Source organism: Myxocyprinus asiaticus, chromosome 35 (genome assembly GCF_019703515.2).
Source record: "Myxocyprinus asiaticus isolate MX2 ecotype Aquarium Trade chromosome 35, UBuf_Myxa_2, whole genome shotgun sequence".
NCBI lineage: Eukaryota > Metazoa > Chordata > Actinopteri > Cypriniformes > Catostomidae > Myxocyprinus > Myxocyprinus asiaticus.
The window spans coordinates 28,426,105-28,449,096 of NC_059378.1; the positions used below are offsets into that span (position 1 = coordinate 28,426,105).

The 22,992-nt window shown below is 38.9% G+C and overlaps 1 protein-coding gene across 1 annotated transcript in view; it reads left to right on the plus strand.

Annotated features, from left to right (window-relative positions):
• syn2b (synapsin IIb) overlaps positions 1 to 22,992 on the plus strand; it is a 217,404-nt gene that overhangs the window by 111,775 nt on the left and 82,637 nt on the right. The window contains exons 4-5 of the mRNA XM_051672276.1: positions 4,360 to 4,516; positions 7,395 to 7,484. Of these exons, the coding sequence (XP_051528236.1) occupies positions 4,360 to 4,516; positions 7,395 to 7,484 (247 nt within the window). The remainder of the gene's footprint in view (positions 1 to 4,359; positions 4,517 to 7,394; positions 7,485 to 22,992) is intronic.

Here is a 22,992-nt window from a genome sequence, read left to right on the forward strand (position 1 = left end):
CTCTTTTCACTTCTGCAGGCAAACGGATGAAGATGCGGATTGCTCGGCAGTCTCCTTCGGATCCGTTAGAGTGTTTGGTGGAACACAGAGTAATCTCAACTCGTCCAGCGAGACGGAGATTGTATGGCCACAGTTTCAAGTTGGACATTACTTTCTTGTGCCACGAGGCTACACCTGGGAGCAGCGATGAGCTGCGTCTACACACGGCGAGCAAAGTTGCTGGAAGCAAATCCCGGAAGCATTTCAGAGGTATTTCTACTCCTGATGATGTCATGGTTGAGGTGCGTTCTGTCGTGTGCCTCATCCAATAGGAGTTGAGAGTTCGATCCTTTAGTGAGCAAGGCTTCATGGGATTTGTAGTCTGTTTTGGACTCCCTTTGTTTGATTTTGGCACAATTTTTATCAGTAAGATTTATGACTTGGTATGTGGGCCTGAGTTAGGTTTTATGACTGTGTTAGGCCTGCCTTTGTCTTCTATCTGAATACATGAGGCCCAACAGCACTGAAGACACAAGTTTGTTAAGTGTAAAAAGTGGAATTTTACCCCAATCAAATCAAATCACTTTTATTGTCACACAACCATATGCACAAGTGCAACAGTGGGTGAAAGTCTTGGGTGCAGTTCCGAGCAACATAGCAGTCATGACAGTGATGAGACATATACCAATTTACAATAAACATCAGATTTACACAACACAATTTTCATATACAATGTACAGTATACAATACACACACTATAGAATACACATACACATAACATAGAATACACATACAATAAAAATAATATATAAAGTTTATATAAAATATACAGTAGGTTGTATTGTACTGTATTGACATTCAGGCTGTCGGTTTATAGTCAGTTGCCAGTGTGTTGTTAAGAGAGAATATAATTTATGACAGTCCGGTGTGAGATAATAAGATTAATAAAGTGCAGTGCTGATGTATATTGATCGCGAGAGATCAAGAGTTCAAAAGTCTGATTGCTTGGGGGAAGAAGCTGTCATGGAGTCGGCTGGTGCGGGTCCTGATGCTGCGATACCGCCTGCCTGACGGTAGCAGTGAGAGCAGCCCATGGCTCGGGTGGCTGGAGTCTCTGATGATCCTCCAAGCTTTTTTCACACACCGCCTTTTATATATGTCCTGGAGGGAGGGAAGCTCACCTCCGATGATGTGTCTGGCAGTTCGCACCACCGTTTGCAGGGCTTTGCGGTTGTGGGCGGTGCTATTTCCGTACCAGGCAATGATGCAGCCAGTCAGGATGCTCTCTACAGTGCTGGTGTAGAACCGTGTGAGGATGTGTTGGTTCATTCCAAACTTCCTCAGCTGTCTCGGGAAGAAGAGGCACTGATGAGCCTTCTTCACAATGGCCTCAGTGTGGACGGACCATGTGAGTTCCTCTGTGATGTGGACACCCAGGAACTTGAAGCTGCTGACTCTCTCCACCGGAGCTCCATTGATGGTGATGGGGCTGTGTTCTCTGTCTATTCTCCTGAAGTCCACCACAAGCTCCTTGATCTTGCTGACATTGAGGGAGAGGTTGTGCTCCTGACACCAGTGTATCAGAGTGTGCACCTCCTCTCTGTTTCATCATTGTCAGTGATCAGACCTACCACCGTTGTATCATCAGCAAACTTAATGATGGCATTGGAGCTGTGTGTTGCAACACAGTCATGTGTGTACAAGGAATACAAGAGTGGGCTGAGAACACTGCCCTACAGGGCTCCAGTGTTGAGGGGCTCCATTCATCCATTATGCAGGTCTGCAGCTGCACAATTGTATGGGGTCTTCGTTGCCGTATTGTGTGCTTCCTAATGCACCACACATTCTCAATTGGAGATGGTCAGGACTGCAGCCAGGCCAATCTAGCACCCATACTCTCTGCTTATTCGGCCAGTATGTGGTTTGAAGTTGTCCTGCTGAAAATTCCAGGACGTCCCTGAAAAAGATGGTGCTGGATGGCAGTATATGCTGTTCCAAAATTTTTACATATCTGTCTGCATTAATGGTGCCCTCACAGATGTGCGAGTTACCCATGCCATGGGTACTCACCCCTGGCCCATACAGACACTGGCTTTTGGACCTGACACTGATAACAACTTTGATAGTCCTTTTCACGACGTCTGTATTTTTCAAAAACTATTTGAAATGTGGACTCGTCAGATCAAAAAACATGGTTCCACTGTTCTACTTTCCATCTAAGATGAGACCGAGCCCAGAAAAGTTGGCAGTGCTTGCATTGTAAAGTCTAAACTTACATCTGTGGATGCAGTGGCGAGTGGTGTTGACAAACAAAGGTTTACTAAAGTAATCCCAAGCCCATGTTCATGATATCCATTACAGATGAATGATGTTTTTTAAGACAGTGATGTCTGAGGGATCAGAGATCATGCGCATTCAGAAGTGGATTTCGTATTGCCCTTTGCGCACCGAGATTTGACCAGATTCCTTGAATGTTTTAACTACATTGTGCACTGTAGAGGGTGCAATGGCCAAAATCCTTCCAATTTGTCTTTGGGAAACATTGTTCTCAAAGTGCTGGATTATTTGCTGAAGCATCTGTTGGCAAACTGACAAGTCTCGAATGATCCTTGCTCTTGAAGGACTAGGCTGTTTTTGGAGGCTCCTTATATACTATGACACGATTGCTTCAATTGTTTAACATCTCCTGTTTCACATTGCCATATTTTAACTTGTCAAATTGTTATTAGTCTTAAATTGCCCCTGTCTCAACTTTCTGGGAGTGTGTTGCAATCATCTGATTTGAAATTACTGTACATAAAAAATGAAAAAAATGAAATTCACAATGTAAAATATCATATAATGTTTAGTTTAGTGCTTTCAGTATAGCAAAGGGTGAATATAATTTACAAATCACTTAGCATTTTTCATACTGTCCCAGCCTTTTCGGAGTTGGGGTTGTATTATAACAATGCAGCAAAAAAACAAAACAAAACATTAATTTAAAAAGACTGTAGATGTCATAAAACAAAAACTTGTCTGTGTCCATAATCATCAATAAGTATTATGCAATTTGAAAAAACATTTTCTCTTTCAAAGATGTTATGAGAACAGACCTAAATCCACACACACACAAACTCATCTTTTGTGTTCTTTTCATTTGAGAATCCTGTTAAGCACAATTGAAATTCTGTGAGCATAGACTTTACATTCATCAAATTGAGCTATGTTTACTCTCACACATCCATATGAACAAAAGGACAGCTATCAAGAGCCATCTCAAATAAATGTCTTTCTCTATGCGATCTCTCTTTCCTTTTTGTTTCTCATCTGTCCAACTTTCTGTCTCTGCTTTATACTTTTTCTTTTTTCCTTCCTTTTCTTACAGCCTCTGTTCCCAATCAATCAACAATATGTTGTAACTCAACCCTGATCACACTATGCATGTAAACCCTGGGTTAGCATTCCTTTTCATATTGCTGTTAAGTTTCTGATTGGTTGTGTGTTGCTAAGCAACTGGCCATCACAATTAAGGGTTTGCACCACAAAAGCAGTGCTAACCCTGCTTTGGAATACTGCAGGGTTTCATAACCCAGGGTTAATTTCAAAATTACAACTCTGGAACATTGCTTAATCCAGATTTAAAGGAATAGTTCACCCAAAAATGAAAATTCTCTCATAATTTACTGTCATCCGAGATGTGTATTACTTTCTTTTTTCTGCTGAACACAAACAAAGATTTTTCAAAGAATATCTCAGCTCTGTTGGTCCATACAACGAAAGCAATGGTGACCAGACATTTGAAGCTCCAAAAATCACATAAAGTCCATATAAAAGTAATCCATATGACTCCAGTGGATTAATATATGTCTTCTGAAGTGATATGATAGGTATGGGTGAGAAACAGATCAATGTTTAAGTCCTTTTTTACAATAAATTTTCTCTTTCACATTCTTTCACATTTTGAGTGGAGATTTATGGTAAAAAAAAAAAAAAAAAAAAACATTAAATATTGATCTGTTGTCACCCACACCTATTATATCGCTTCAGAAGACATGGATTACAGTAAACCACTAGAGTCATATGGGTTACTTTTATGTGGCCTTTGTGTTTTTTGGGGAGATTCTTCAAAAAATCTTTGTGTTCAGCAGAAGAAAGAAAGTCATACACATCTGGGATGGGGGATTTTTGGGTGAAATATCCCTTTAATGACTTCAACCCGGGGTTTAGTTAAGTGTAAAAAACAGAATGCAATATAAAAACATGACCCATAAATTATTTTAAAACATTTAACATTTTAGCCTCCATAGACTGACATACAGTTCATATTGTTAAACAATAACAATATATATTTTCTGATTTACTCTGTTTTCAGTAAGTTAGTCATTGTGTCTCATGCAGGTCCTTCAAGCCTGACTTTGTCTTGGTCCGACAGAATGCTTTCAGCATGACCCAGAATGAAGACTTCCGCAATATAATCATCGGCTTGCAGTATGCCGGAATCCCCAGCATCAACTCACTGGAGTCAATCTACAACCTGTGTGACAAACCATGGGCTGTGAGTGTAGATGTCATGTGTTTCAACTGGAATAACTGTCTGTGTGAAAGAGCTTTAGCAGTTTAATGATTTATGTGGCTCTTACTGTCACAAAGTAAAATACAATTTTCATGAATGCTGTTAATTATTAGATCTGTGGAATATAATCGTTTTTACGATGCATCGCGATGCTGACATGAACGATTCTACATCGATGCATAAAAACAAAAGAATCGATTTTTTGAAAAAAGTTGCCTATGTCCTCCAAGCAAAGCACTTGCATCTGATGTTCTTAGATAGGAGACATGGTGGAGGGAGAGCAGCAGCCAGTGCTTAAAAATGCACCTAACTTCTTGAAAGCAGATTTTTGGGCACATTTCGGTTTTTACTAAGATAAGTAGAAAAATGAGCTTGATAAAAAATATGCTGTGTGCAAGACATGTCGAACCAAGATTAAATACTTCGATAACACAACAAATATGAGGAATCACATCTCCCTTTTTCATCCAGAGCTAAAGTTAGCAGCAACCCTGCAAAACGTGGCTAATCAGCCAACAATACAACAAGTGATGGTATCAAATTTAGCTCAGAACTCTGAAAGGGCAAAGAAGTTCGCACAGTCCATTGCCACATTTATTGCAAAGGATCTCCGCCCTTACTCGGTCATAGAAAACACCGGCTTTCGCTTCCTCCTCTGTACCCTGGAGCCAAGATACAGAATCCCTTCTCTGAGTTTTTTCACAGACACCGCTATACCTGTTCTGTACAGCGACACAAAATTCAGAATGATGGAGTCGATGCGTAAGGCCAGCCGAGTGGCCATCACCTGCGATTCCTGGACATCCATCGGCACAGATTCAAATGTAATGGTAACTGCTCATTATTAATAAAAGAATTGGAGGACAAGATGCATCGTGATGCATCGAGAATCGTTTTATAATCGAATCATTACCCTCTGAATCGTAATCGAATTGTGAGGCAAGTGAAGATTCACACCTTTATTAATTATTCATATTATAGTCTAAATGCAATGTATAATTGTGCTGTTGCATAATTACCTTCATTTATTGTAAAGCATTTTTCATATCACAATAACATGTTTAACACAGAGCTTTGTCTGGGAAATTATCCCCTAATTGACATTTTAGTGACAGCATTTTGGGGTTGGCTTTATTTGTTTAAGAGTAAGCCAATAGTAATAGATTAAAGCAACAATATATAGACTCTTCCAGTAAATAGACAATTTAAGAAAATCATTGAATAATGTCAGGATTGAAACCTTATCAGACCATCTTTAAAATAATATTCTGGGAGTGACTCCAGCCAGGTCTCCTAAGCAACCAAATTGGCCCGGTTGCTAGGGAGAGTAGAGTCACATGGGGTAACCTCCCCGTTGTCGCGATTAGTGGTTCCCGTTCTCAATGGAGCGTGTGGTAAGTTGTGCGTGGATCGCGGAGAATAGCATGAGCCTCCACATGCTATGAGTCTCCGCTGTGTCATGCACAGCGGGCCACGTGACAAGATGCACGGGCTGACTGTCTCAGAAGCGGAGGCAACCGAGACTTGTCCTCCGCCACCCAGATTGAGGTGAGTAACCACACCACCACGAGGACCTAGTAAGCAGTGGGAATTGGGCATGCCAAATTGGGAAGAAAAGGGAATAATAATAATAATAATAATAATAATAATATTCTAGGTTCAATTTAAGTTCAGCTCAAACTGTCACAATTTAGCAGGAAAGAGGACCACACGCAGGAATGCAATAAATAATATTTTATTAAACAAAGATTAAAATAAGAAACGAAACTCACGGGGGAGAAAAACTAACACAACATAATTGAACAGAGACACCAACAAGGACCAACCGAGATAAGGAACAAGGCTAGAAACAGGAACAGACTAACCAACACACAAAACGATCTGACAAACACAAGAGGGAAAATGGGACAATATATAGCAGACAGAACACATGAGGAACAGGTGAAGACAATCAACACAACTTTTAATAAAATTATAAGTTTCTCATTTCTGCATTTAAACACTACAAAAATTGGACCCATTCATTCCTATTTTATATTGCCTCATTGTAACATAAATTCTTTTAAAGAAAAGGAGGAACGAGTTGAAATACATTTTTTTGGTAATCGACATTGTCACAAATGCTGTTGATTTAGGTTAACTTGTATTGAACATGGAATATTCCTTTAATAAAACTGTTAGTCCACACTGAAAAACATTTTAACCTTAAAATATGTTTCATGTGGTAACATCTTAATTTAACATGTCTGAATCAACCTTAATACATTGTTACACCAACAAAACTAATTTTAAGGGTCAGATTTATGTAGAAATACTGTAGCTCCTTAAAGGTGCTCTAAGCAATTTAATTTCACGTGACTGAGCCTTTGAATTAACCACACCCCCTCATTCCAAAACCCTGCCCTCCAAGGATAATTGAGATCAAAACCGAGCAAAAGAGCAGCTTTGTTTGTTCCTGTGGCTGTCAAATTCAACAGTGGCACAATAGCGCCCTTAACTGACAAACATTATGAATCATAGCCTCAATGATTTGCTTCAAATATAACATCATGAGAACGAGCAAAATAATTGTCAGTTGAAAAGCGTCAATGTCCGCGGTGTGTGGACACATTTTTGTTTGCTGTTTACAAAGTCTACAGCTGTCACAGAGAACGGTGAGATATCTCAGGACACTTATTTCATTAATATCTTTAGGGGAGTAGGAACATTTTTTGCATACTTTTCCATGAAAAAATTGCTTAGAGCACCTTTAAGGTGACCATTGCACTCTTGACACGCCAAACAGCAATGACGATTGGCATTCTTTCAACACTTCAGCATGTTCTGCCGTTACCAACCTTGATTCTCTGTTTTTTCCTAGTTTGCTCAACTGATCAGCACCTACAAGAAGTTGGGACCAGATAAATTCCCTCTAATTGATCAGACATTCTATTCAAACTACAGGGACATGGTAAGAGTAGCTTCATTTTCATTCATTTTAAAGCTGAAGAACTATGATTAATATTATTAGGGTGCGAATACAGTCATTTTCAGTATTATGTCATCAAGAACTAATTTACTTTTATTTTTAAATATACTAACTATAAATACACCGATCAGTCACAACATTAAAACCACCTGCCTAATATTGTGTAGGTCCCCCTCGCGCCACCAAAACAGCACCAACCCGCATCTCAGAACAGAATTCTTAGATGCTATTCTTCTCACCACAATTGTACAAAGCGGTTATCTGAGTTACTGTAGACTTTGTCAGTTCGAATCAGTCTGGCCATTCTCTGTTGACCTCTCTCTCAAGGCGTTTCCATCTGCAGAACTGCCTCTCACTGGAAGTTTTTTATTTTTGGCACCATTCGGAATAATTTCTAGAGACTATTGTGTGTGAAAATCCCAGGAGATCAGCAGTTACAGAAATACTCAAACCAGCCAATCTGGCACCAACAATCATCCATGCAATTATCTAATCAGCCAATTGTGCAGTGCATAAAATCATGCAGATATGGGTCAACAGCTTCAATTAATGTTCACATCAACCAACAGAATGGGGAAAAAATGTGTGATCTCAGTGATTTGGACCATGGCATGATTGTTGGTGCCAGATGGGCTGGTTTGAGTATTTCTGTAACAACTGATCTCCTGGGATTTCATGCACAACAGTCTCTAGAATTTACTCCGAATGGTGCCAAAAACAAAAAACATGCCTAATTGATGAGATAGGTCAAGAGAGAATGGCCAATCTGGTTCGAACTGACAAAGTCTACAGTAACTCAGAGAACCCATCTGTACAATTTTGGTGAGAAGAATAACATCTCAGTATGCTATTCTAAGATGCAGGTTGGCGCTGTTTTGGCAGCACGAGGGGGACCTACACAATATTAGGCAGGTGGTTTTAATGTTGTGGCTGATCGGTGTATAAGTAACTTCTTCACTGAATACTAAAAACGCCTGTCTGTTCTCCTCTTGCTCATGGTTTTTCACTGGTGACTGAAATATCAGTGAGAAAAGAAAGGTTCTTGTATTTGGTGTAAATTTCAAATTATTCAACTGAACTGTATTAATTTGTACTTGTGTTCATTGGACAATCTACAATTACTTTTTAGATAATGACACTAATATCAAAGAAAATGTTTCATTTTTAGAGTTTTAAGTTATGTTTTATGCTGTGTCCATGCTTGAATGAATGTGCATCTTTGAATGCGCAACACATTTACTTGAACCATTGAGGCAATGCTAATGGTATCACACATTTTAGGGGTGGCCGAAATTACATCTTAAGTTCAAACTATAGAAATGCATATTAAACGCATATTTAGAATTAGTATGTGTACATTTTACGAACCTCCCAACATATTGTTTTGACGTCTTTTGGGGGGAGGCCTTAATTAGGGGGTTCAGACCCCCAATCCCCCAAAATAGATCACTTTGATTCTAATAATAGAAGTTGGAATAATTAGCTTGGTAAGGTCAATGTGAGTGTAAACATAATGAAATAATGTTAAAGACTGTAAGAGAAACTTAGCTCTGTTAGAACTTAGAACTGTATGGTCCAAACAAATGTTAGGATGTCAAAGCATTCAAAAGCATTATTTTTGAAGGGGGGACTGTCATACAGTGCATCCGGAAAGTATTCACAGCGCTTCACTTTTTCCACATTTTGTTATGTTACAGCCTTATTCCAAAATGGATTAAATTCATTATTTTCCTCAAAATTCTACAAACAATACCCCATAATGACAACGTGAAAGAAGTTTGTTTGAAATCTTTGCAAATTTATTAAAAATAAAAAATGAAAAAAAATCACATGTACATAAGTATTCACAGCCTTTGCTCAATACTTTGTTGAAGCACTTTTGGCACCAGTGACAGCCTCAAGTCTTTTTGAGTATGATGCTACAAGCTTGGCACACCTATTTTTGGGGAGTTTATCCCATACTTCTTTGCAGGACCTCTCAAGCTCCATCAGGTTGGATGGGGAGCCTTGGTGCACAGCCATTTTCAGATCTCTCCAGAGATGTTCAATCGGGTTAAAGTCTTGGCTCTGGCTGGGCCACTCAAGGACATTCACAGAGTTGTCCCATAGCTACTCCTTTGTTATCTTGGCTGTGTGCTTAGGGTTGTTGTCCTGTTGGAAGATGAACCTTCGCCCCAGTCTGAGGTCCAGAGCGCTCTGGAGCAGGTTTTCATCAACGATGTCTCTGTACATTGCTGCATTCATCTTTCCCTCGATCCTGACTAGTCTCCCAGTTCCTGCCGCTGAAAAACATTCCCATAGCATGATGCTGCCACCACCATGCTTCACTGTAGGGATGGTATTGGCCAGGTGATGAGCGGTGTCTGGTTTCCTCCAGGCATGACGCTTGCCATTCAGGCCAAAGAGTTCAATCTTTGTTTCTCATGGTCTGAGAGTCCTTCAGGTGCCTTTTGGCAAACCCAGGCGGGCTGTCATGTGCCTTTTACTGAGGAGTGGCTTCCGTCTGGCCACTCTACCATACAGGCCTGATTGGTGGAGTGCTGCAGAGATGGTTGTTCTTCTGGAAGGTTCTCCTCTCTCCACAGAGAAATGCTGGAGCTCTGTCAGAGTGACCATCGGGTTCTTGGTCACCTCCCTGACTAAGGCCCTTCTCCCCCGATCGCTCAGTTTGGCCAGCGGCCAGCTCTAGGAAGAGTCCTGGTGGTTCCAAACTTCTTCCATTTACGGATGATGGAGGCCACTGTGCTCATTGGGACCTTCAATGCTGCAGAAAGTTTTCTGTACCCTTCCCCAGATCTGTGCCTCGATACAATCCTGTCTCAGAGGTCTACAGACAATTCCTTGGACTTCATGGCTTGGTTTGTGCTCTGACATGCACTATTAACTGTGGGACCTTATATAGACAGGTGTGTGCCTTTCCAAATCATGTCCAATCAACTGAATTTACCACAGGTGGACTCCAATCAAGTTGTAGAAACATCTCAAGGATGATCAGTGGAAACAGGATGCGCCTGAACTCAATTTTGAGTGTCATGGCAAAGGCTGTGAATACTTATGTTCATGTGATTTTTTTCGTTTTTTATTCGTAATAAATTTGCAAAGATTTCAAACAAACTTCTTTCACGTTGTCATTATGGGGTATTGTTTGTAGAATTTTAAGGAAAATAATGAATTTAATCTATTTTGGAATAAGGCTGTAACATAACAAAATGTGGAAAAAGTGAAGCGCTGTGAATACTTTCCGGATGCACGGTATAATAAAGGGGTCGAACAGAAAGTGAGATATTGCATTTCATCAGAAAATGCATAAAGCTTTACATTAAGGGTTCTGTTTTCGTCATTGTGTAAAGTCCGAGCTCAGCATCTTGACCAATTTTCGTGAGAGTGCTAATTCTTTGTTCAATTCTTGTGCCAATGCAAAAGTGCAAGTGGGCATGAGTGTTTGTGCTATCTGTAAGTGTATAGTATGTGTGCAAATTATGGGTGTATTGTATGTAAATTAAGTGGCGCAAAGCGCAGTTTGCTATTTTCCTGAGAAGTAGGTAATTGCGCTAAATTTGCGACATTTCAAAAGCAAGTCTTATCTCATCGCAAAGTCTAAATTCAGTTCCTGCATTTGCAGTTTGGAGATTCCACCAGCAGGTGATAAAGTGTCACAATCACAGATGAGATGAAGGACCCAATCGCAGAGATGGAGGAAAAATAAGCTTTTATTAACAGAAAGACGAAATACAAACTAAAACTCTCACAATGGAGAAAAACAGGAAAAAACAAACTGAACTAGTTGCTAACTAGCAAACAGAAATACGAAGAGCGATCAGATCTAGTAGCACTGGAACTGACAGAACAAAGAACAAACACAAAACAACTGAGCACAGGACTGAACACAGAGGGAGCTTAAATAGGGAGAGAAATCAGGAGGGTAACTAGGGGGCAGGTGTCACAGATGATCAGCTGATGGAATAATAAGTGTCACCAAGGCAACGGACTAGGAACACAACATGGCACCTGCAAACAAAGAAGAAAGGGAAGAAACACAGGGAAACGCAGACAAGACAAGATGACACAGTCATAGCAAGACTGTAACAAAATTCATGTCCAGACTCCGAAAATATAGTAGAATATCAAACTATGTCCATGACGATCACTGTTGTAGCCGTTAAACTATCTTTAGGTCATGGTTTATTTTTAAATTATTATAATTGTTTATATTTACAGTTGTATTTATGATCTAATTTGTATTGGTATTTTTCAACCTGTTGTTGTTGAGTGCTTTTTTTTAAGTCACTGCAAAAGGAGCCGGTGAAAGAAGTTGGAGAGAGTGAAATGTTTGGATTTGGTATGATTTTTTTGACCACTTTGTTATTTTGATTATATATTTTATATATTTTTTTTTTTTTTTTTTTTTTTTTTTTTTTTTTTGCTTGTTTTTTTGTTTTGTTTGAAGTGTAATTTAAATTTAGAAATATTTTCAATAAATCAATTTTATTTTTTGGACCCACTTTATATTAGGTGTCTTTAACTACTATGTACTTAAGCATTTGATGGAATGTACTTATTATGTACATATGTGTTGTTGCATTGTACTTAAAATTTAAAGTACCTGCATTTAATTACGTCTGTAGTTACACTCTTAACCTTACACCTAACCCCTGACCCTACTCCTAAACCTACCCATACCTCAACCTCAGTAGCAACAAATGTGAATCTTGTGAGAATTTTGTAAGAACAACTATAAGAGCAAGGTATGTATTTTAATGTTAGTACATAGCAGTTAAAGACACCTAATATAAAGTGGAACCAATTTTTAAAAATCAACATCTACCGGTAAAAGTGAAGTGCATGCTGATACAATCAATGTTAATATTAGCCATGATTTGTGTGTCAGTAGATGACAATGATTGATAATACTTACATTCTTTATAATTTAACGAAGCGTAAATCCAAATCATGACAGGAACCCATTTTCCATTGCGTATAAAAGGAGCATGTCACTGTCATAGAAATATGCCTTACATTCAACAATGACTCAATTAATGCATGAAAGAATGTAAGTCCATATTTCTATTCTTCTAATTCATTGCATACAGTCCATTTACACCACCAACTTCTTATGTGTTGTCTTTTTTTATATATTGCTGGTGCTTGAGGGAATTAACTATTATAATAGGACGCAGACGGTGCAATAACCAAAGAAAACCCTCAGAATTAAATTGCTCTTCACCCAGCCCATCAGCGCTTTGTGAGCACAATTTCACCAAACCCTCTTGCGCCTAGACTTAGCGTATGCTTGCACTAAAATACCAAAACTTAATGGCCATGCCCATTGACTTTGTGTGTATAACTTATGGCATAGCTCTGTGCTTAGCACTAGCGCTCTTAAAATAGCGCCCTAACTTAATGCCAGTTAATGGGGACATGCACATTTTTTATTTTAATTAATTCTTGACCAGTGCTACGGTAGAAGTATTCTCAGTTAAAAGTAACATTTTTGGATACACAGTCACATACTATTATTTAGCTATTTTGGGTGTTTCAAACATTTAGTATTTTCTTTTTTTTTTATAAAAAAAATAAAAAATGTATCCCTTTTTCTCCCAATTTGGAATGCCCAGTTCCCACTACTTAGTAGGTCCTCGTGGTGATGCGGTTACTCACCTCATTCCGTGAGGCGGAGGACAAGTCTCAGTTGCCTCCGCTTCTCTGAGAGAGTCAATCCGCGCATCTTATCACGTGGCTCATAGTGCATGACACCGCGGAGACTCCCAGCATGTGGAGATGCATGCTACTATCCGCGATCCATGCACAACTTACCACGTGCCCCATTGAGAGCGAGAACCACTAATCGTGACCACGAGAAGGTTACCCCATGTGACTCTACCCTCCCTAGCAACCAGACCAGTTTGGTTGCTTAGACCTGGCTGGAGTCACTCAGCACACCCTGGATTCGAACTCGCGACTCCAGGGGTGGGAGTCAGCGTCAATACTCGCTGAGCTACACAGGCCCCCCCAGCAATTCTTTATTAGAGTTATTATTGTTAAGTTATTAGAGATTTCCTTAAAAGATTATATACAGTGTTTAATGCTGTTTCTTTATTTTATTTTATTTTATTTTATTTTATTTTATTTTATTTTATTTTATTTTGGGGCTTTTTGCCTTTAATTTAGAGGAAAGTTAAGTGAGGACAGGAAAGTAGGAGTGAGATCGGGGGTGGAATCAGGGCATGACCCAGGTCAGATTTGAACCGTTGTCCCCTTTTCAACAGGCCTTAAATGGCCACTGATCTGACATTGTTGTTCTTGACCAGTGTCTAAAAAACAAACAAGTGTAATTAATGTGTAAATGTAGGCAGTCATGTGTTCAAATGTATGTAAAGTTGCAGAGGTAGAGAATGAGTTGTTTTTGCAGTTTAGTTTCAATAAATACTCTTTTTGGAATGTTGAAGAAGTCTTGAGTTCAGAAAGTGTTGTCACAGTATAATACATTAAGCCCTTTATCTGAAAAGATCAAGGAACTTCTTTAACTCAGTTGCTATAAGTTGTTGCAGTGTATATGGAGTCATATGTTTGTCACTATTATCCAACAAACAAACAAAAATGTGTGACCAAAAATTTTGTGATGCAAGCAAAGAAAAACATTGGTTGGTTTATTTGCGAAACTATCTTGGTTGCATAATAACGACACCGGGATCATAGTGTAGTTCAGAATCACATTTAAAATCACTTTACCTAACAGCAAATATTGGATGTGGTCCAGACTGACACCACATGATGTTCCTAATTGTACAGGTGTGTTGGCATACTTGATTCCATTTATTTTGTCAAAACCCTTGAACACCTGGACTCAGATGAAACAGAAAGAAGAGACCATTTTTGTAGTTCTATCTTAATCTAATGCAGTAAGCAAATCCTTCACATTCATTTAAAGGAAAATGCAAATGATGTACCAAAGTAACTCACCTGGATAATCTTTAATTTGTACCTAATTAATCCCCAGTCTGGGAAAATTTGGTTCTGTGTTATTTTGTCCTGTCTGGTTATTTTATTTATTTTTTTTTTTTTTTTTTTTTTATTGTTTTATTTTATTTATTTATTTTTATTAATATTTTTATTGATTCATAGACATATCACAAAAAAATAAACACAACATAGATACATTGAATCACATTTAACCCCCACTATTACCCCTCCCCAGGATACCCCTACCCTAACCTTTCTCCCATAATCTCTTGATAGAAGTTAAAGCTTCGACCCCCAGACTCTGAATTAGCAGGGAGTAATACACTGATGCCTCATGACCTTTTCCAAAAGCAGTAATCACACCTCCCAGAGTATCTGCCACTTTAGGGGTGTGTGTGCTACTCTCAAAAACAATACAGAGCAGGTGGCACAGCTGTAAATACCTATAGAACTTTGATCTGGGAATCCCAAAATGTTGAACCAAATTTTCAAAAGATCTCAATACTCCACTCTCATATAGGTCACCGAGTGTAGTAACCCCCCTCACAATCCACTCTGACCAGCAGAAAAGGGACCTATTAATACATAATTTAGGGTTCAGCCATATGCTTGAGCCAACATTTAAATAAATGTCCGAATTAAACACTCTGGACACTTTTGTCCATACCGATTGCAAATGCGAGATATCAGGGCGTAACTTAACTTCCCTGATTAGTTTGATAGAAAGGCTTTGCAATGGCGAAATAGGGGCAAGAACTTCCTGTTCAATACAAAAGCAGGGAGGGGCTCTCTCAGGTGGAAGCGACCAATGAGCCAAATGTCTGAGACCGAATGCATAATAATAAAACAAAATCTTGGGTAGGCCTAGCTCATCTTTGTCAATCGGCCTATGTAACTTATTAAAATGTTATCTGGGACGTTTACCATTCCAAATGAAGGACTTCGCTATGCTATCAAATTGCTTGAAATAAGAGAGGGGGACATCTACAGGGAGAGATTGTAACAGGTAGTTAAATTTTGGAAACAATTCATTTTAATAACATTAACCTTCCCAATCATAGAGCCCACCTGCCCACATTGCTTGAAAACCTTTTAATTAAGGGGTCAAAATGAACTCTAACTAAATCACACAAATTTGCTGGGAATAAAATGGCCAAAAACTTAATGCTCTGTTTGGGCCACTGGAAGGCGCCCCGGCTGGAAAGCCATTACTGGGCAGTACACTGTCAGAGCCAAAGCTTCAGATTTAGACCAACTGACCAACTGTATCCTGAGAACTTAGAAAAGGAATTAATAATTCTGTGGAGGCAAGGCATAGATCTAATGAGGTCGGAGACGAATAATAAAATATCATCTATGTAAAGCAAAAGCTTATGTGCCACACCTCCCGCCACCACCCCTGGAAAATCATCTTCCTTTCTTATCGCGGCTGCTAATGGTTCCAGGGCAAGACAGAACAATAATGGGGAAAGAGGGCAACCCTGCCGGGTGCCCATATCCAGAGTAAAATAATCTTAAATTAATCCATTTGTTTGTACAGCCGCTACCGGGTGTCTATAAAGTAACTTAATCCATCCAATAAAAGTATTCCCGAACCCGTATATTTCCAAAATCTTAAAGATAATCCCATTCTACCATATCAAACGCCTTTTCAGCGTCGAGTGAGATGGCTGCGACCGGAGTCTGATCATTCGCCACTGACCACATAATACTGATGAGACGCCTAATGTTATCAGAAGAGCTACAGCCCTGAATAAACCCCACATGATCTATATGTATAAGAGATGTCATAACTTAATCGGTTAGCTAGAATTTTTGACAATATTTTAACATCTAGCTGGATCAGGGAAATTGGACAATAACTCTTACACTCACTTGGATCTTTGTCCTTTTTAAGAATCAGACTGATCCGGGCTTGTGTCATGGTTGGAGGAAGCTTTCCATTGTTTAATGATTCCATATAAACTTCTAGCAAAAGTGTAGCCAGTTCTGTAGCATAAGATCTAAAAAATTCAGTGGCAAAGCCATCTGGCCCTGGAGTCTTACCTGTAGGCAAGGCCTTAATTACCTCGCCAAGCTCCTCCAAGTTAATTTCAGAATCAAGATAATTTTTTAGCTCATTCGTCAATTTAGGGAGTTCTAATGGTTCCACAAAGTTTCTAATGTCTTCATCAGTAGACTATAGAGATCAAGATAGAATTTTTTAAAAGCATTATTAATATAAATGGCTGAGGTAATATTTCACCACCAGCAGATTTCATTGAGGGAATGGTGGAAAAAGGCTCTCTCTGCTTTATATATCTAGCCAAAAGCTTCCCTGCTTTGTCCCATGACTCAAAATATGACTGTCTTGCCCTGAATAGCCAAAACTCCACCTTCCGCGACAAAATAGTATTATAATTGTATTTCAATCAGGTCAATTCTCTGAGGCCATTAGATGACATTCATTGCTTCAGCTCTGCCTCGGCACTTTTAATATTCCCTTCCAACTCCACGAGTTCTAGTGCTTTGGATTTTTTGATGAATGAGGCATACTGTATGATCTAACCCCTAAGAAATGCCTTAAGTGCCTCCCAAGCCACACCCACAGAGGATACTGAGGACCAGTTGGTCTCCATATAGACACTGATTTCAGCCTTTAGCATTTGTTGGAATTCAGGATTTTGCTAAAGGGATACATTAAAGTGCCAACTATATGACTTCTTTTTCTCCGTATGTGGCAACACCTCTAAACTCACCAGGGCGTGATCTGAGACTAAAATGTTTCCAATTGAACAATCAACAACAGATGAAATGAGGGACTTAGATATATAGTAATATATATATATATATATATATATATATATATATATATATATATATATATATATATATATATATATATTCTATAATAAATCTTATGGACTGATGGAAATATATTTATAGTCTCTACCAGATGGGTTCAAAAGTCTCCAAATATCTATAAGACCAAGATTTTTACACATCCTGTGAAGCGTCAATGTTGCTCTAGGGGGCTTACACACTTTTGCTTAACTATGATCAAGGACTGATCCATCAAAAGATTAGTCTCCTCCCAATATTATATCATGAGGTGTGCCAGCAGCTTGCAACATCCCTTCAAGATCTATAAAAAAGCCCTGATCATCAGCGTTAGGTGCATAAATATTAACCAAAATAAGACTTTGCCCCTAAATTTCTGCTAAAACAATAATGACTCTTCCTAATTTATCTTTAATCTGTTTGAGATATTTGAATTGTAGATGCTTACTTATCAGTGTAATGACTCCCCTGCTCTTATTTGAGCCAGCACAATAGAAAACATGTCCGCCCCATATCTTCCCAAATTTTTCAGCTTCCCGTGGGGAAAGATGCATTTCTTGAAGAAATATTATATCATATTTCTTACGCTTAAGAAGAGAAATAACCTTCCTTCTTTTTATGGGGTGCCCCAACCCATTCAGATTCCACATGAAGAGAGACAATCCACTCATATTAACATTTTACATTTTGACAAATTTGAAAAAAATAGATTGTGTGTCAAGAATAAAATTTTAATGACCACATTCCAACATTAATGCAACAGTCAATCCCTGAACTTCCCCCCGAACAAAAAACACAGAAAAAAGACAAATGTGCGCATTAACCCCGTGCATGACAGCACCAACTGGCGTACATCCCTCTAAACTCAAACAGACCATGTACGCCTATGAGAGCCCCTGTGACAACTTTGCCATCGGATTGCTCAAGTCCGGTGCTGCTATACAAATTTTTGTGAGACAGAATTGCACAACAGAAAATAATCTATAAAACAAACTCCAGCCAATAGGAGGCATAATCACAAAGAACGTGTAGAATGATCCACATAACTGCTCCGAAGGTGTGTTCCTCCACAAAACAAACTCCAACCGCTAGGCGGAACCAGCACAAAAAGAAACAAAAAAGGCACCCAGTTTCCTCAGACAATCAAGTGAATGTTCAGTGAGTGCAACAGATGCCCTAATCACTCCAATGTTTTGCTATAAATATTCCACAGAACAAACTCCAACCAACAGGAGGCATAAGCACAAAGAACGTGCAGATTCATCCACAAACTGTCCCGAAGGAGTGGTATACCACAAAACAAACTCCAGCACAAAAACAAACAAAGAAGGTGCACAGATTCTTCAGATGGTCAAGCGAAAGTTCAGTGAGTCAGGCCCACTCAGCTACATTGAAAGTATCACACAATGACCTACTCACTCCATTGACTTTATGAAGGACATCGCTTGCTGTGGGCATGTAAATATTTTGTGGTCATCCTTAGTATCTATTCACAATTTGGCCGGGAACATCAGTGCAAAAGCGACCTTCCGTTGATGTAAGAGTTTCTTTCATTCCTTGAATCGATCACGTTTCTCTCTTGTCGAATTCGCAAAGTCTGGGAACAAGAAAATGTTGTGGTTCTTCCAAGAAAGCCTTCCTTTACTCCTCGCCTCGCATAAAATGAGATCTTTATTGGATGATCTTAGAAATTTGGCCAGAATTGATTGGGGTCTGTCTCCATCCATGGATCTCCAAGCCGTAACTCTGTGAGCTCACTCAATTTCCAGTTTATGGCCTGTTATGTTGAGCAGACTCGTCATTTTACTATATCTCGACCTTCTTCGTCTTCAGGAATTCCAACAATTCGGACGTTGTTTCGCCAGCTAAGTCTTCCAACTTTTCCCAGACACGCTCCAAATCTGTCTTTGTCGCTAGTGGATTAGCAGCTAATTCCCTCTCCGATGACTCCAGATAATCGTTTCGTTTCTCAACATCTGACACTCTTGTAACCATCTCAGTGAATTTAGTCTCCATGGCAGTGATCGATCGACGTATTACAGCAAGATCCTCCAAGTCAGCAATGACCTTCACCAGCATTGTCGACATGTTCAACAGTTGATGCAGAATCTCTTTCACCGCACTGTCCAAATTGAGTCCCGGGCTTGCGGCTTCCTCAGGGGCTTCAGCTTGAGCACGTAAGTGTCTTTTAATGTCTCCAGAGCCCAATGATTTTGAATTCTTTGACATATTGTCTTCCCTAGAACAGTCAAGAATCTTGAGTGTATCGAATCTCACAGGTTTATGACATAAAAAGTATTAAAACTAGCTAAGTGTGCAGAGCTCACCAATCACACTTCCAACCCTCGCATGGCACCACGAGACCTCCTCACCCTGTATTACTAAGTCTTCCAAAAGATTTTACTAATGAAAATCATGATAAAGATTACATCATAGATTCCCTTTGGAAAAACATCTGTGCAACAAGTTGTGAGATCTGTTACAATAATTTATAACCACACAAGAGAATACTTTGAATACCTTACATAACAACTAAATAACTTTAAGCCAAAACTCCATTATTAATCAACTAAAATGTATGTCAAGTGTTGGGCCTCCACAACAAAGGGAGTCCAAAACAGACTGCAATCCGCATCTTCATCCATTTGCCTGCAGAAGTGAAGAGATAAAAGATTTCTCTTCCATCTTCAATCAAGTCGACGTCACTGATTTCTCTGCCAGCCCGCCGAGAATCAGCAGCCATACCACCCGCCGACAGAGTGAGGAAACGGCCTCCCGTCATCACCCAAGCCTCGAGGAACCGAGTCTGAGTTAAAGGATGGATGAACACACATTCTGCATCCTCATGCGATTCAAGTAAGAGGTTTACGTCTGGGCAGAGATACAATATTATAGTGTGTTTCAAGGTTTTTGCTTGTACATTTTACGGACCGCAATGTCCGCTAATTATTAATACTCAGAGTATTAATTATCATGAATTTGATTTTGCTGTATTGTGGTCCAACCACATTGGGCTGTTGTGCATTTCCGCCATCGCGGGTGAGACCGGCAAACTGAGTTTATCCATTAAAGAACCAAAGAACATGGAACGGTTTACGAGCCGTCCACCGTGTCTCTGAGGGATAAACTAACAGCTGCTTTCTCTCCCACAATCGCGAAATCGGCTTTGGGGCCATCACTTAATTCTCTCTCTCACTCTCGTACTAACCACACACACACGCGCGCGCGACCCCTCACAAACATTCTGGCACACATTTTTGGCTAGTAGATAGCTTCGTGATAAAGCTCAGCTTCGTCCCTAAGCTACCATTGACTGGTTTCTCTCCGCCCACATTCGCGGCCATATTCCCTGGCCGGAAGTCTCGCGTGACATACTCTCCACGAGAGTCACGTCTGCCATTTTGTGCGCGTCCCTCCTTACACACACACACACACACACACACACTCTCACACACACACACCCTATGTGTTATAGGATTATTTTAGTTTCCATATCTAATCATTTCACTGTTTAGATTGTAGTTGTAAGTCGGAAGTTTGTTGACTGCATTGTATTAATTATTAATTGATATTACTGCATAAATAAACTGTTATATTACAATAGAAGTGTTTTGGTTTGTTTTGCATACACCTGTGTCATGCTGACGGGATGTCAGTGCTCGGATTCAAGCCTTCATTCATTGTTTTTTTTCCCGAAAATCGATATTCTTCGGATGTCGATTTTCCTAAGAAAACAATCTAATATTGAGACTGTTATACTATCTGGTTATTAGTCCCTGATTCCAGGGTGGTGCCCCATCAATGTTAATCCTTATTAATATTCTATTGATTTTTGATAAGTGATAATTATCTTTGATGATTGTTGAATTTGAATGATCATTAAGCTAGTGTTCATTTTAATTAATGTTTCATCGATGTTAACAATTAACGATTATCTTTGATAATTGTTGATTTAAAGGATTAGAAAAGCTAACATTGATTCTCATCAATGTTCTATTGATTTTAATAATTAATAATTATCTTTGATAATTATTCATTATTGCTAATAACCAAACTTGCTCTTAATCGTAGTGCACTACATTTACTGGAGCCCCATATGAGGTTTTAATGAGTTAGATTCAATTAATTAATTTAAATATTAATTAATAACTAAAGAAATAATTATTAATTATTTCTGAGAGTAACACTGATCTAAACAACCAGTAAAGCCCTACACAAGTCATTTTTATTTGTATAGTGCTTTTCACAACACATCATTTCAAAGCAGCTTTACAGGAAATCATGCATTAACAAAAAATGAAACTGTAATATCTATAAAGTCTTATTGATCATTGTGTAGTTTGATTAAATATGATTGTAAATTGTGTATAGAAATTGAATAATAAAATAATTAAATAATAATTGTATTTAGAACCCCTGTGAGCAAGCCGAAGGTGACTGTGGCAAGGAACACAAAACTCCATAAAATGTTGGTTAATGGAGAAATATAACCTTGGGAGAAACCAGGCTCACTGTGTGGGCCAGTTCCCCTCTGGCTAAACAACATGAATATAATGCCAATGTTATTTATGTGCAGTGCAAGTCATGGTTTTAAATTTGTAAATTAAGCGTTAAGGTCCACTGTAAAAAAAAAAAAAAAAAAAGACTGTGTAATATTAAGCATTATTAGTTTATATCCTGTCCTCTGAGTAACACAAACACTTCACTGTAAATTGTAGTAATACCTCCTCCTCGACCCTTCAGATGAGGCTCATGTTTATAACAATAACCTGGGAGGAGTAGATTCATTTAAACTAATATTCATCTGGTTTAAGCCAGGTTTCAGTCAAACAGAGCACATCCAAACTATGAACTGTAATAATTTCATTTACAATTAGTGCTTTGGTAGAAAGAGATCTAATGTTTAGTAGCCCTACCTTTATATGATGTTTATCTTCTATTTTTTATTTTTATTATTATTATTATTATTTTATTTATTTTTATTTTGACCTTAATAAAAAAAAATTCTAAATGATTTAGTGAGAGTTTTGTGTTTGGTTGTTCGGGGAATAGACACAATCTCTATTTAAAATCTAGGTGATACAGTCTCTGTGTGTTGTAGTTTACAGTGCATCCAGAAAGTATTCACAGCGCTTCACTTTTTCCACATTTTGTTATGTTACAGCCTTATTCCAAAATGGATTAAATTCATTATTTTCCTCAAAATTCTACAAACAATACCCCATAATGACAACGTGAAAGAAGTTTGTTTGAAATCTTTGCAAATTTATTACAAAGAAAAAACGAAAAATTGAGCTCAGGTGCATCCTGTTTCCACTGATCATCCTTGAGATGTTTCTACAACTTGATTTGAGTCCACCTGTGGTAAATTCAGTTGATTGGACATGATTTGGAAAGGCACACACCTGTCTATATAAGGTCCCACAGTTAACAGTGCATGTCAGAGCACAAACCAAGCCATGAAGTCCAAGGAATTGTCTGTAGACCTTCGAGACAGGATGGTATCGAGGCACAGATCTGGGGAAGGGCACAGAAAAATTTCTGCAGCATTGAAGGTCCCAATGAGCACAGTGGCCTCCATCATCCGTAAATGGAAGAAGTTTGGAATCACCAGGACTCTTCCTAGAGCTGGCCGCCCGGCCAAACTGAGCGATCGGGGGAGAAGGGCCTTAGTCAGGGAGGTGACCAAGAACCCGATGGTCAATCTGAC